At 46.8% G+C, this 14,294-nt stretch overlaps 2 protein-coding genes across 2 annotated transcripts in view; both read left to right on the plus strand.

The window, feature by feature from the left end:
- Positions 1 to 5,031, plus strand: part of ZMYM6 (zinc finger MYM-type containing 6) — a 46,796-nt gene extending 41,765 nt beyond the window's left edge. The window contains exons 15-16 of the mRNA XM_003788189.3: positions 127 to 280; positions 3,075 to 5,031. Of these exons, the coding sequence (XP_003788237.1) occupies positions 127 to 280; positions 3,075 to 4,906 (1,986 nt within the window). The 3' untranslated portion in view covers positions 4,907 to 5,031. The remainder of the gene's footprint in view (positions 1 to 126; positions 281 to 3,074) is intronic.
- A 1,232-nt stretch (positions 5,032 to 6,263) lies between these two features.
- TMEM35B (transmembrane protein 35B) lies at positions 6,264 to 9,364 on the plus strand. Its single transcript, XM_003788190.3, has 3 exons — positions 6,264 to 6,431; positions 7,702 to 7,882; positions 8,808 to 9,364. Exons 1-3 carry the CDS (start codon positions 6,324 to 6,326, stop codon positions 8,915 to 8,917), a joined length of 399 nt encoding a protein of 132 aa, XP_003788238.2. The 5' UTR covers positions 6,264 to 6,323; the 3' UTR covers positions 8,918 to 9,364.
- The last annotated feature ends 4,930 nt before the right edge of the window (positions 9,365 to 14,294 follow it).

Here is a 14,294-nt window from a genome sequence, read left to right on the forward strand (position 1 = left end):
AAAGGAATTATATTTCCTATTTCAAAGGACTATATACATCACCTTTCAATTGATAGCAATTATAACAAGTGATAAAATACTAAAAAAAAAAATCTCTCTTTGGTTTCTGAATTTGTTTTTACCTAGGAAAACACACGGGCAGATGCCATGAAACTTCTGTCTTCCCGGTCTTGCCAGCCTCCTAGGCTTTTAAAGAACAAAGCATTATTATGCAAGCCTGTCACACAGACCAAGGCCACTTCTTGCAAACCACATACACAACACAAGGAATGTCAGACAGGTATGTGTCTTGTGCTTTCTTTCCCATGTCAAAGATTATTTTCTGGTTTATTTGTTTTGGTTTTTTGAAGAAAGGAAAAGAAAATAATCGACAGTTTTTTGAATGTGAAAACTTTATCTTGGGCTAGGCACCTGTATCTCAGTGGCTAGGGTGCCGGCTGCATACACTGGGGCTGGTGGGTTCAAACCCGGCCAGGCCTGCCAAACAACAATGACAACTATAATAACAACAAAAATAGCCAGGCATTGTGGTGGGCGCCTGTAGTTCCAGCTACTTGGGAGGCTGAGGCAAGAGAATCGCTTCAGCTGAAGAGTTTAAGGTTGCTGTGATCTGTGACGCCATGGCACTCTACCGAGGGAGACATAGTGAGACTCTGTCTCAAAAAACAAACAAACAAAAAAACCCACTATCTTGGATCACATGCTCTGAATACCTAAGTTATTCCTTTTATAGTTGTTAACACTAGTAACTATTAAATTGAATCGATATGTACACAGAACATGTAGGCAGGCATCTCTTATACATGTGCACTGCTGTTTTTCAATGTATAGACAAACTATTATAGTTACTAAGATTAAAAGCACCACTAATGTAACCTCAGTTCTTTTTTTGTGTCTTTTCCTTTAAATATTTTTAGAGACAGGGTCTCACTCTGTTACCCAAGCTGGAGTGCATGATCATAGCTCACTGTCACATTGAACTCCTGGGCTCCAGTGATCTTCCTATCTCAGCCTCCCAAGTAGCTGGGACTACAGGGTACACCACCACACCTGGGTAATTTTTTGTAGAGATGAGGTTTCCCTATGTTGTTCAGGCAGGAACTCCTGGCCTCTGTTGATCCTCTGGCCTCAGCCTTCCGAAGTACTTGAGTTATAGGGATGAACCACCACACCTGACATTTTTTTTTTCTTCCCCTTTTTAAGATAGAGTCTTACTCTGTCACCCTGGTTGGAGTGTTGTGGCATCATCATAACTCACAGCAACCTTAAACTCTTGGGCGCAAGTGATCTTCCAGCCTCAACCTTCCTAGTTAGGACGATAGGCCACAATGCCCACCGAACTTTTTCTCAGGGATAGGGTCTCACTTTTGTTGGGATAGGGATAGGGTCTCACTTTGTTTAGGCTGGTCTTGAACTCCTCAAGCTCAAGCAATCCACCTGCCTTAGCCTCCCAGAATGCTAAGATGACAGGCATGAGCTACCTCATTGCCTTTTTTTTTTTTTAAACATTGTGAATTCAGTTGTCAGTTGTCAAAAAATACAACTAGTAAGTCTGAGCTGTTGGTGATCAGGAAAACTGTTTGAATTTATACTTGTCCCAATCCATGTTAGCTACTTTTAATCCTACTACCCTTAGGTTTTTAATTATTTTAATAGTTACTCTGCCTAAAGCAGTTTTTATTTTTTGTTTTTAATGTGATTTTACTTCATAGCTTGTACTGTATTTAAAAGCTCAGTCTGTCAACATGTAATCATGAGTTTTTATATAGGGTGCCTTTCTTTTAATAAAAGTCAAAGAGAATCCTGTTTTCCTTCCTCAGGAAATTTGATTATTTTATATTCCCGTTAAAATGATACACTCTGTGCACGTGAATTTATATTATATACACACATGTGGAGGGTAGTAAAGGATCTGTGGACATCTATATATGTGGGTATGTGTGTGCTTATACATTTTTTTGAATTCTAGATTAAATGTTAGATTGTTTTCTAATGCTGTTGTAAACTACTTTGTCATTCAACATTGCATTGGAAACATCATTCCACATCAGTATAAATATTTTGAGATTCTTAACAGACATAGATTTCAATGTAGTTAATATAACCAACTCCCTAAATTAAAATTTGGATTTTTTAAATAAGCAATTTGAAGAGTTTTAATGGATCTTTGTCTGCTTGTCTAATTATTCCTTAGGATGAATCCTAAGCAGAATTACTGATAGAAGGGTTATCATAGATTTTTAAGGCTATTGATACCTTTTGCTAATTTGCCTCTCCTGAAAAGTTGCCTCAATTTATGCTCCAGCCGGTAGTGTTTGAGTGGATCCATTGCTGTGCAACCTCACTGACACTATTAAAATTAATAATTTCCCTTTTTTTTTTTGTAATTTCAATTCTGAAAAATTTCAAAATTCAGAAGGGTTGAAGATACAGTGCAGTCAGCTTGGTGCCCATAGCATGGTGGTTATGGCACCAGCCACATACCCTGAGGCTGGCAGGTTCGAACCCCGCCCAGGCCAGCTAAAACAGCAATGACAACTGCAACAGGAAATGGCCGGGCGTTGTGGCGGGCGTTGTGTGGTCCCAGCTACTTGAGAGACTGAGGCAGGAGAATTGCTTAAGCCCAAGAGTTTGAGTTTGCTGTGAGCTGTGATGCCACAACACTCTACTGAGGGCAACATGGTGAGACACTGTCTCAAAAAAGAAAAAAGAAAAATAGTACAGTGAACACTAATATGCCATTCATCTCGATTTGGCAGACGTTTATTTCGTAATGTTTTTTTCTAAACTCTTTGAAAGTAATGTATTTTAATTTATTCTTAATTTGCTGTATTCTGTGAACTTTATCCCTAATTCCAGTAATCTATTAGATTCTTGGAATTAACTGTACCATAGCCTACAGTTTTATTGCAGTCTGTACATCGTGGAGGTATTATGGTTTGTGTTTAAACTTTAATCAGTGTATTCTATAAATAGTAACAAAATACAAATTTTAAATGTGTGGAGAGAAACCTAAAGAATATTGCTTATTTATAAGTTCTTGAAAATAACAGCGATTCAAATATTTCATTCAGATTTACCAATGCCTAATGAGAAAAGTGATACAGAACTTGATTCTCCACCTGCAAAGAAAAAGCGAATGGGTTTTTTCCACACTTATGATGCGGAATATTTAAAAGTTGGTTTTATTATCTGTCCTGGATCGAAAGAAAGTTCACCAAGGCCGCAGTGTGTCATTTGTGGAGAGATCTTAGCCAGTGAAAACATGAAGCTGGCAAGTCTTTCTCATCATTTGAAGACAAAACATTCAGAATTAGGAAACAAACCACTAGAGTTTTTTGAACAAAAATCTCTTGAAATGGAATGTCAAAATAGTTATTTAAAAAAGTGTTTACTGGTTGAAAAGTCACTTGTGAAAGCTTCTTATTTAATTGCTTTCCAAATTGCTGCCAGCAAGAAGCCATTCTCCATTGCTGACGAATTTATTAAACCGTACTTAGTAGAAATGTGTTCAGAAGTTTTAGGTTCAAGTGCTGGAGACAAAATGAAAACCATTCCCCTTTCTAATAATATGATTGGACACAGGATTGATGAACTATCTGCAGACATTGAGGACCAGCTAATTCAAAAGGTCAGAGAGTCCAAGTGGTTTGCCCTTCAGATAGATGAGTCATCAGAAATCTCAAATATCACTCTTCTTTTGTGCTATATTCGGTTCATCGATTATGACTGTAGTGATATAAAAGAAGAATTATTATTTTGCATTGAAATACCTTCTGATATATCTGGTTTTGAAATATTTGAACTAATAAATAGATATATTGATAGTAAATCTCTGAATTGGAAGCACTGTGTTGGTCTCTGTACCGATGGGGCTGCAAGTATGACTGGCAGGTATTCTGGTCTAAGGGCAAAAATTCGAGAAGTTGCCATGAATACAGTGGCATTTACACATTGTTTTATTCATCGGGAACATTTAGTAGCAGAAAAGTTGTCTCCCTGCTTACATAAAATTCTTTTGCAGGCAGCACAAATTTTAAGTTTTATAAAGAGCAATGCATTGAATTCACGTCTGTTAACAATATTGTGTGAAGAGATGGGGTCTGAGCACGTGGATCTCCCACTTCATGCTGAAGTACGTTGGATATCAAGAGGGAGAATTTTAACAAGATTGTTTGAGTTACGACACGAAATCGAAATCTTCTTGAATCAGACACATTCAGATTTGGCCAAGTATTTTCATGATGAGGAATGGGTTGCAAAGCTGGCCTATTTATCAGATATATTTTCACTTATAAGTGAGTTAAATTTAAGTCTCCAAGGAACTTTGACTACTTTCTTCAACTTGCACAATAAAATCGACGTATTTAAGAGAAAGTTAGAAATGTGGTTGAAGCGCACACAAGAGAATGATTATGACATGTTTCCTTCATTTTCTGAATTCTCAAACTCATCAGATGTAAATATGAGAAACCTCACGAACGTTATCTTTGAACATCTGGAAGGACTTTCTCAAATGTTTTACGACTGTTTTCCACCAGACGAAGACTTGCGTTCTGGAAATTTCTGGATACTTAATCCTTTTATGAATCACCAAAATAATAATCTCACCCACTTTGAAGAAGAAAAACTAACACAGTTATCTTCAGATTTAGGATTACAGTCAGAATTTAGATCCATGTCTGTAACTCAGTTTTGGATAAACGCAAAGACAAGTTACCCAGAACTCCATGAAAGAGCGATGAACTTTTTATTACCTTTTTCAACTGTTTACTTATGTGATGCTGCCTTTTCAGCTTTGACTGAGTCAAAACAAAGAAATCTATTGGTTTCTGGCCCTGCTGTAAGACTTGCAGTCACATCTTTAATTCCAAGGATAGAAAAATTAGTAAAGGAGAAAGACTAGCAACACGTATATTGCTTATCATCAAAGTCAATAATTTTGTGTTAAGTTTTGTATAAGTATCCTAAAATACAATTTTCCTAATGTGGATTTGTGTTTTCAGTGGTTAAATGATGTTTTCATTTTTCCGTTTTTACTGAAGAATTTATTAATTATGCATTTGTACATAATTATGTAAACATTTTGTAATCCAGGATAGAGAATTTAGTTATTTTATCGATCCATACATTTGGACTAGTGACAAGGATTGCAGCTAGTAAAAGGCCCACCCAATGTATAAGGCGATAGCACAACCTGGATGTTGATACAGCTTGGCTTTAGAAGCACGTGGGACATTTTAGTGTTTAGCCAACCAGCTATCTACCCCAGCAAAGGTGTGAGTAGGTGGTAAAGCAAGATCTAAGCAGCTTGGCTAACAAGAAATGGAAGCAGCAGGGAGTTTGAGACGACTCCTTGGGGCATCTCTGGCCAAATTTGGCTTGGCCAAATAGCAAATAATTTAGGCTCTGCAGGGCCATGTTATCACAACTACTCTCTCAGCAAGCAGCCACAGACAGTATGCAAATGAGTGTGGCTGTGTTTCAATAAAACTTCTGTGAACACTGAAATGAGAATTTCATATAGTTTTGATGTGTGGCGCAAGCTTCTTTAAAAATCTGTTATCCAAAGTAAACATTATTAGCCTGGGGGGGCAGAGGAGAGTGGAAAATACCAGACAGATGGCCAGATTTGGCCCCTATTTTGCCCATCCCAGCTCTACACAGATTTCCAGGTAAGAGCACATGGGCCAGGAGTGGCCTGTAGACTTGCTCAGTGAAAGCCGCTCTCTCCAGGGCTGCGAATACCTGGATTTTCAAACACCTGTCACATTTCATTTTCAGCTGAGAGAAATTAGAGAGACGAGATATTCCAGGCGGAGATAGAAAAGAACAATTTAATGATTATGGTTATTGATAATTTACTGGTCTATAAATAACTTTCTGAGCTCTTACTTGTGCAAGTTTTGTACTAGGCCTTTCAGAAACTCTGGAAAATTGTTAAGGTGATATCCCCATATACTGATGGAGACACTGAAGCCCCACGGGGTTGGGCCACAGCTCGGATCTCACAGCTTGTGTGACCCAGGCAAGAACCAAGCTCGGGGGTCTTTTGATAGTTAACGGAATCACATCCAGATACCCAGGGGTGTTAGCCTCGTATGGGCTGGGAAACAAAGACTGTCCCTGAATTCAAAGGAGCCGATTCAGTGAGTCAGGGCCAGGGCGGGGGCCAGAACAGGGTGGCGACCCCGTGGCGGGCGAGGGGAGAGGAGGCTCTGGCGCGGGTGTTCCGGCCTCCCCGGGAGGGAGGAAATGAACCGACGGCAGGGGCGGGTTTTCGCCGGGCCAACCCCAGGGCGTCCCGCCGGCCGAGCGCGGCCATGGCGCTCCTGCTCGCGGCGCTGCGCGTCCTGCTGGGAGGCTTCTTCGCGCTCACGGGGGCGGCCAAGCTCTCGGAGCAGATCTCAGCTCCTGCGTCGGAGCAGATGGTGAGCGGCGCGGCGTGGGCGGCCGGCCGGCGGCGTGTGCTCCGCCCGGGTCCCCGCGGGCCGGCCCTGCCTGCCCTCGGGCTCCCGAGGCTCAGCTGCGGCTGGGGGACGTGCCTGCCCCGCAGCGGAGGCGCGGGCCTCTTCCTGGGGAGTTTTTCCAGCCCTTCGGAGCTTCCCTAGAGGGCGGGGAAAGGAACAGGCAAATTTAGAGCCAGAGGAGGAGGGTGCAGTGGAAAAGTGCCCGGCCCCTATTGCTTAACTTCTCGCAACTGAACCCGGCCCTGAAGGTGAAGTGTACCTGCTTGAGGTTGCACAGCTAGCCGCAAGCCGGAGAAGACACTTAAAAACTCAGAACCAGCTTTCCTCTCCTCTCCCTCCTCACTCTTCTCTCCTCCCTCCTCCTTGGTGCTGCTCTGCAGCATCCCTCGCCAATAAAGACCTTTCCTACCAAAAAAACCCCCCTCAGAACCCAGAGTGTAGCCTAGAAGCTGCCTGTCTAGTTTCACCACTCACAAGAAGGCGTCCGTGTCCTGCCCTCCAATCCCTCAGCCCCACACAGAAGCCAGACTTGGAGACCTCTGCTGGCCTCCCTCTCCCAGGTCTGGACACTCCTCTGCTCGGGCTCAGGGGGTGGGTTATTTCGGGAAGTGCATCCCCGCAGCCACACAGAGCTGCTTCCACTGCAGAGCTGAGCAGTGGGAAGCAGGAATTATAGCCCTGAGGGTCAGGGGAAGGTTGTCATTTGGCCCAGGATCTGACTCTGCCAGAAGAATCACTTTGAGCCCTGCCCTTGTTTCCTGGGATCAGGACCCAACCTAGAAGATTCAAGATGAAATCTGTTTAATGAATCCTTCCACCTCGGTCCCCTCCTCTAAATAGACCCTGCATAGCAGCCTGAAGAGGAACCAGGCCAGACCCAGAGAAGGAAGCTGCAAAGTTCCCCAGACCTTGGCTCTAGGTAGAGAGCCATGCTCAGCTCCCTCTCTGGGGATTTGGGACTGGGTTGTCATCTGTTGAGCAGTCTGGCAGAACATCAGTCAGTCTGTACCACCACTGAGCCCTTCTCCCTGGGAGCATAGAGCCTTTTCCTGATTCCAAAGCTCAGTCCTTCGGGACAGCCCTCTCCTTGCCGACCTCAGGCCCACATCTAGAATAGTAGTTGTTCTATGTCTGGGGAGTTGAGGGTGCAGGAACAGAATGCCAGTGTGGAGTGCCTGGGCAGCGCATCCTCAGTGAGTGTGGCTGACTGGCCTTCCCCTGCTGGCCCTAGAAAGCCCTGTTCGTGCAGTTTGCTGAGGTGTTCCCGTTGAAGGTGTTCGGCTACCAGCCAGATCCAGTGAGCTACCAAACAGCTGTGGGCTGGCTGGAACTGCTGGCTGGGGTGCTGCTGGTCACCGGCCCACCGATGCTGCAAAAGATCAGTAACTTGTTCTTGATCCTGCTCATGATGGGTAAGGGGCCACCAGGCCTGAGCAAATGGGGTCTTCTGGGGGAGGACAATGGAAAGCCCTGGCTGTCCCCTTTACAGATGCCACCTTTCCTTTTTCTCTGGGACCAGGAGCACTTTCCTGGTCTACTGCAGTTTCCATAGTCTTCAGACTAGTACAGATTTTTCAACTTAATATACTGTAAGACTATCCCATGTCAAATATACCTTGCCCCTCCTCAGTTCTAGGCTGCATAGTACTCCAATGAGAATGTTTTGTAGCGTCAGGGCTCCTTTTCCTCTCTCCACAGGCAGTGCTGGAAGGGGGTGGAGCAGCAGCTGCCACTTGACTTGTGTGTCTGGCAGCTTGGTGTGGAGATCAGGAAAGCTGGGGCCCTCTAACTGGAAGGCAAGGAATTTCCCCAGAGAAGGGGAATTGCTGATATAGGAGGACAGCTGCTGCTGCTGCTTCTAAGGCCAGACTTCTTCAGGGTGTCCTCTGGCCTGTGTCACCATCGCTGCCACCACTACCAGCCTGCCCCGCCCCCCAGGCTTTCTTTCCATTTTTGGAGCTTCTCTTATCTTCAGATCTTTCCTACACCTTCATCACCAACCCCTGGGCCTCCTTCACTCCAGTAGGCGTAGGATTAAGAAAGGAGATCAGGGAGAAGCCCAATCTGCCCACTTTAGCCCCTTTTCTGTTTTGCTAGATTGTTTGTCTCTTGACCTGAGTGGAGCTACATTAGTTGAAGAGCCTTCTAATTCCTGGTCCTGCTTTCTCTGGGGGACGAGAGAGATGAGTGATAAATGCAACTAGTTGTATGGGGGGGGGGGAGGTGATTAATGGCAGGGCTTGGGTTAGAGTGGGTCGGCCTAGGCTGGAGAGCCCTGAGCTCCTAGATCTCCTTGGTTCTCCCAGGGAGCCTCAGGGGCCTCACTTTCCATTCCAGGGGCTCTCTTCACCTTGGTGTCTCTGGAAGAATCACTAAGCACCTGCATCCCAACCATTACCTGCCTGGGGTTCCTGCTGCTGCTGGATGTCTGCCAGTTCTTAGACTAAACTGAGAAGGTGGTCAGACTCACTAGGAAGAAGACTCCAAGTACATTCAAAGAATCGTGGGAGTAGAGAGACTCTGCCCGTCATACCATGCAGCTGTGACAGCAGGAACGTGGTAGAACACAGAATCTACCACCTTGCTACTGATACGTTCAGGGCCATCCAGTGTTGAAGGAGACGTCTACCTGGCCCTGCTCTCTCTCTTGAGCTTTATTGCTCTTTTTTGAGGGGTACATGTTATACATACTAACATTCCTCGTCTTATATGAAAATAGAAAAGAAGCAAAAAAGAAATTTGAATCAACCAAAATTCTAATGCCTAAAAAGAACCACTTTTAATGCCTTCGTATAACTACCTCTCAACTTCTTTCTGTGCAGATACATTTTTGTAATGAAAATGAGACCATATGTCCTACTTTATTATCTACTTTTTAAACCTAATATACTGGAACACCATTCCATGACTATTTTACCTCATTGATGTTAATGGCTGCATAGTATTCTATTGTAAGGATGCATTGTAATATATTTGCTCAGTCACCTATGAGAAACATTTGGGTGGTTCTTAATTTTTTGCTGTTGTAAACCTCACAGTAAAGCACCTTTTGCCTACTTAACTTCCTTTCCCTAGAAGTGAGGATGCTGGTTCAAAAGGCAGTCCTAAGGTTTTTTTTTTTTTTTTTTGAGACAGAGCCTCAAGCTCTCCCCCTGGGTAGCGTGCCGTGGCATTACAGCTCACAGCAACCTCCAACTCCTGGGCTCAAGCGAGTCTCCTGCCTCCGCCTCCCAAGCAGCTGGGACCACAGGCGCCCGCCACAACGCCCGGCTATTTTTTTGGTTGCAGCCGTCATTGTTGTTTGGCGGGCCCGGGCTGGGGATTCGAACCCGCCACCTTAGGTGTACGTGGCTGGCGCCCTAGCCGGTTGAGCTATAGGCGCCGAGCCCAGTCCTAAGGTTTTAACTGTATATTTCAAGTTTATAGGTTGAGTGTGGCAGTTTTAAGTACCTACTACTGCTTATGCCCCTCCAAACCACATGAGAGATTCCTCCCCATTCCTTTTTCTCGCTCACACTTTTTTTTTTTTGAGACAGAGTTTCACTCAGTTGCCCTGGGTAGAGTGCTGTGGCATCCTAGCTCACAGCAACTTCAAACTCTTGGGCTCAAGTGATCCTGTTCCTCAGCCTCCCAGGTAGCTGGGTGTATAGGTGCCTGCCACAATGCCTGGCTATTTTTATTTAATTATTTTAGAGATAGAGTCTTAGTCTTGTTCTTGCTTAGGCTGGTCTGGAACTGCCGAGCTCAAGCGATCCACCCTCCTCAGCCTCCCAGAGTGGTGGGATTACAGGCATGAGCCACTGTGCCCGGCCCTTCTCTCTCACACTTTTGATTTGCAGAGCTAACAAAGGTGGGCACTGAGTCATTCTACCAGAACACCCATTTCTGGTAGTGACATGTGGCCCCCAGTCCAGTGCTCTTTGGCACCTACATGGAGATGGGGGCCAGCTAACTCCATGAGAGACTAAATAGTACAGCAGGGCCCAAAGCCTGGGAGGAACCTCCGAGGTCTTTGGGGCTAAGGAAGGTGCATATGAATGACAGTACTTGAGGGACAACATGTCAGGATGCCTGCTGTCACATCACCTACCATTTACCTTAGCCCAGTGGGGGACCTTTTGGGAAGTGGTGTCCCTCCTCTGAGGAAAAATAGTGGAAAAGAATTCTATGTATGCAAATATTATAGCTCCCTGGCCTCCTAATTGTTTTGAGGGTAGGGACAGTGGCTTTGAGAGCCCACAAGAGTGAAAGAAGTCTGTGTATTACCCCATTTCATGTTCACCACAGAATGCTAATTCCCCACAAGCTGTCACTCTGAGTTGGAATTTTTTTCTTCTTATATCTGAAAGCACAGTGATGTGATCAGCCTACAGCAAGGATAGATAGATACCACATAAATATATGGTCTATGATAACATAGCTTTGGTTTCAATGTTGGCTAATTTGGCTGTTAAGATGGTTATTATCAAGGATCATCATTCTTTCAGCTTTCTGTCCTGCTGCTTATGTTTATTGACTGCTGCCCTCAGAGTTGCAGAATAGCTGCAGCAGTTCCAGACAGCGCAGTTGGCACACAGCTTCCAAAGTTGAAGAGAGAAAAGTTGGCTTAAAAGACCTCGTACATCTCACCGACCAGAATTATGTCAGATTTCCATTCCTTCATCAAGTACTGTAAGGATTCCCATGATGGACTTAAGCTAGTCAGCAAGGAAGAAGGGGAGGGAAGATAGTTTCTGCCACTAACTAGCTTGTTTGCCAAATGTGGATAATAATGGTCTGACCCATAATATGTGATCAGTACACACTAGCCATTATTAAATATCAGCTTAAAAACACATACTTAATGTTTTTCAGTTTGTTTTATAGAGGACAAATGGATTTGGAGAGCCTAAGGGTCTGTCAGACCAAACTGGAACTAAGGCCTGATTCAGTCCAAAACCCATACTTTTTGCAGCCACAGTTTTTAAAACTGAAAATGGACAAGCAGGGCACCTCTACTCTCTCCAACTTGAAGGTAGATAATAGGATGACCTGTGCAATGTCACTCTGCCCTGCTTCTCTGCATGAAAAATTTGAAGCCTAGGAAAACAGAGCCTGGAGCCCTTAGGATCCTGGCCTCATACTTTCTCCACCCCTTCCAGGATGCCACAGTCAGCCTGTCGCCAGCCAGAACTTTGAGTCAGATCTCTTGCAGCTGGCATTAGATTGAGAAGTCCTGCTTAGCAAGGCCCTGCCTATAGGCTGATAAGAGCTACTGGGCCCCCCAGACGTGCTGTAGGGCTGGCCGGGCAGCTGCAGGAAAGTCAGGGCACTGGAGAAGTGGCTGGGCAGCTGGTGTGCAGAAGCAGTTGGGAGAGACAGCAGCAGGAGTATCTAAGCCCCAGCAGTGCCTCAGCAGCCCAAGTTGAAGCTAGGCCTCATGAAATAGGCCCCCCAAACCACAGCCTAAATCTAGGTCAGCTCAGCACAATGACGTTCAGCTGCCTGGTCTTCCTAATACCTTTCTAGCTGGCTCCCTATGCTGAAGGCCTTCTGGCCCTGCAGTGACACTCCCTTCCCTTGGGGCCTGGCTGGACCCCCAAACCCAGCTCACAGCTGCCACAGGTGGGCCTCAGTCCTTCCAGCTGTTGGGCCCATTCCTAATGTCATGTCCTGGGGATTAGCTGGCTGATGGGAGGGTCTAGGATATGTGGTGGGAGAGGATTCTGCCCGGTTTCAGTTCCTTAAAGCCAAGATCTCAGGACTCCAGAGAGAGCTCCAGCAGCTAGAACAGTAAGAGGTAGGATAATAATCTAGTTGAGATGGCAAAGGGATATTCAGGGTGGGGACTATTGGGAGCTGGAGCCATGGTGGACAGAACTGAGGGTAGATGGAGATGGAAATACAATCATTCAGGGTCCCAGAAAGAATTAGAGCCCAAGAGGCGGCTCAAACATAGAAAACTGGATTTTGGTATTGGAGGAACTGAGTTTTGGGACACCTGAGGGTTGTTTACCTATGTGTCAAAAATAGTAACAGGACAGTGGCTTGGGCACTTCCCTCCCTTGGGCAGAGGGTAGAAACCTGCCTGGGCATTATTGTGTTGTTTTATTTGCTTGGGGTGTCTGATGCTAACACTGTGTGTGCCTGTGTGGGTGTACATATTTATCTGTGTGCTGCCTAGAAGGGAAGGAGGCTGACAGTAATGAAGTATCTCCCCAGTGTCAGCCACAGGGCTCAGAGTTTTACTTATGTTTTTCATAATCCTCCCAACAACCCTGCGAGGTAGGTACTTTAATCTTCATTTTACTGCAGCAAAGACAGGCTCAGTGAAACTGAGTAATTTGCCCAAGGTCATATGGCAAATAAATGTATATCCAGAATGTGCCTGACTCCTGGACCTGTTCTTTTTGCTTTTCTGTCCAGAGTTTTGAGACTGACCCAGGACTTCCCTCTGGTCAAAAGGTAAAGGGGCCGGCAGGCTGGAAGGCTTGCAGGTTGGGAAACCTTTTCAGCCCTGCCAAGGGTGCTCTAGGCAAGCCTGGGGCACCTCCCAGAGACAGCAAGTCCAGGGTCCCTGTGCATAGGCCTGTCCTCTGAGTCCCTGCGTCCATCACAAGAGCATCCCTCTCACCCTTCCATTACTCCTTCCTCCACTGCGCTAGGTGGCACAGGGAGGGGAGTGGGGCTTTTTCTGGGAAGGACTCTATTTTCTAGCCTGTTTCTCCAGAACTCCCTGTTGGCTCAGCCCTATGTGGCCCACTGCATGTGGCTGCGCCCCACTGGTCTGAAGCATACTCATCTATGAGGGGCACTGCTACCATCCTGGTAGCAAGGTTGACAATGTCCAAGTTATTTAGCACACCCGCTTCTTCATGTACTGCTTGTCACCAAGAACTCTGGAGCCCAACCCCTCCTCTCCATCCCCAACAGCTGCTAGCTAAGTTAGGTCTCCATCCCCTCTCACGTGGATTCATTGCCTTTAGTGTCTCCTCCCAACAAAAACTAAAGAAGAGGGGACTGGGGAAAAAATGGGTGGGGGCTTCTTTTATAGCTAGCCTATCCTGTGACCTCTCTTCCTCTGTCCAGTTCGAGGTCAGAGATGAACAGCAGTGCTGGGGACCTGGGAGTTGAAGGCTGCAGCCTTTGGGATGACCCTGCTCACTTCATCGTGGTGCCCACGGCTTATGCTTTGGCGCTGGGCCTGGGGCTACCCGCCAATGTGGCGGCCCTGGCTGTGTTCGTCCTCAGCGATGGGTAACAGGGACAGGCCCTGCGCCTCTACCTGCTTAACCTGGCCCTGGCCGACGTGCTCTTCACGCTCACCCTGCCGCTGTGGCTCTCCTACTACCTGCGCCTGGCCCACTGGCCCTTCCTGGAAACCACCTGCCGCGCGGCCGGGGCGGCCTACTACGTGTCCACCTACGCGGCAGTGGCCTTCACCGCGCTCATCAGCGTGTGCTGCTGCGGCTCAGTGCGCGGGTCGCCTGCGCAACCGAGGGCGGCCGCCCGCCTGGCCTTGCGCCGCCGGGCCCTTCTCGCGGTGCCTGCGCTGCCGCCTGGCTGGCCGGCCTGGCCTGCGCCGCGCCCTCGCTGGCCGCGCCGCACGCGCTGCGCCCGGGTCCCGCTGGAGCACCGATGGGCGCGCTCGGGCCTAGCCTACACCCCCGTGGCCTTCGCTGCCGCCTTCCTGCTGGTGCTCGCGGCCTATGTGAGCCTGGCGCCGGCGCTCGCGGCGCCCTCGAGCCCAAACCCCGTCCCCGCCGGCCCGCACCGGCCCGCGGCCACGACCATGGTCCTGGGGCTCCTGCTGGTCTTAGCCCTCTGTCTGGCGCCCTACCACCT

This window comes from Otolemur garnettii, unplaced genomic scaffold (assembly GCF_000181295.1).
Source record: "Otolemur garnettii isolate 467f Iridium unplaced genomic scaffold, OtoGar3 scaffold00025, whole genome shotgun sequence".
NCBI classification, from domain to species: domain Eukaryota; kingdom Metazoa; phylum Chordata; class Mammalia; order Primates; family Galagidae; genus Otolemur; species Otolemur garnettii.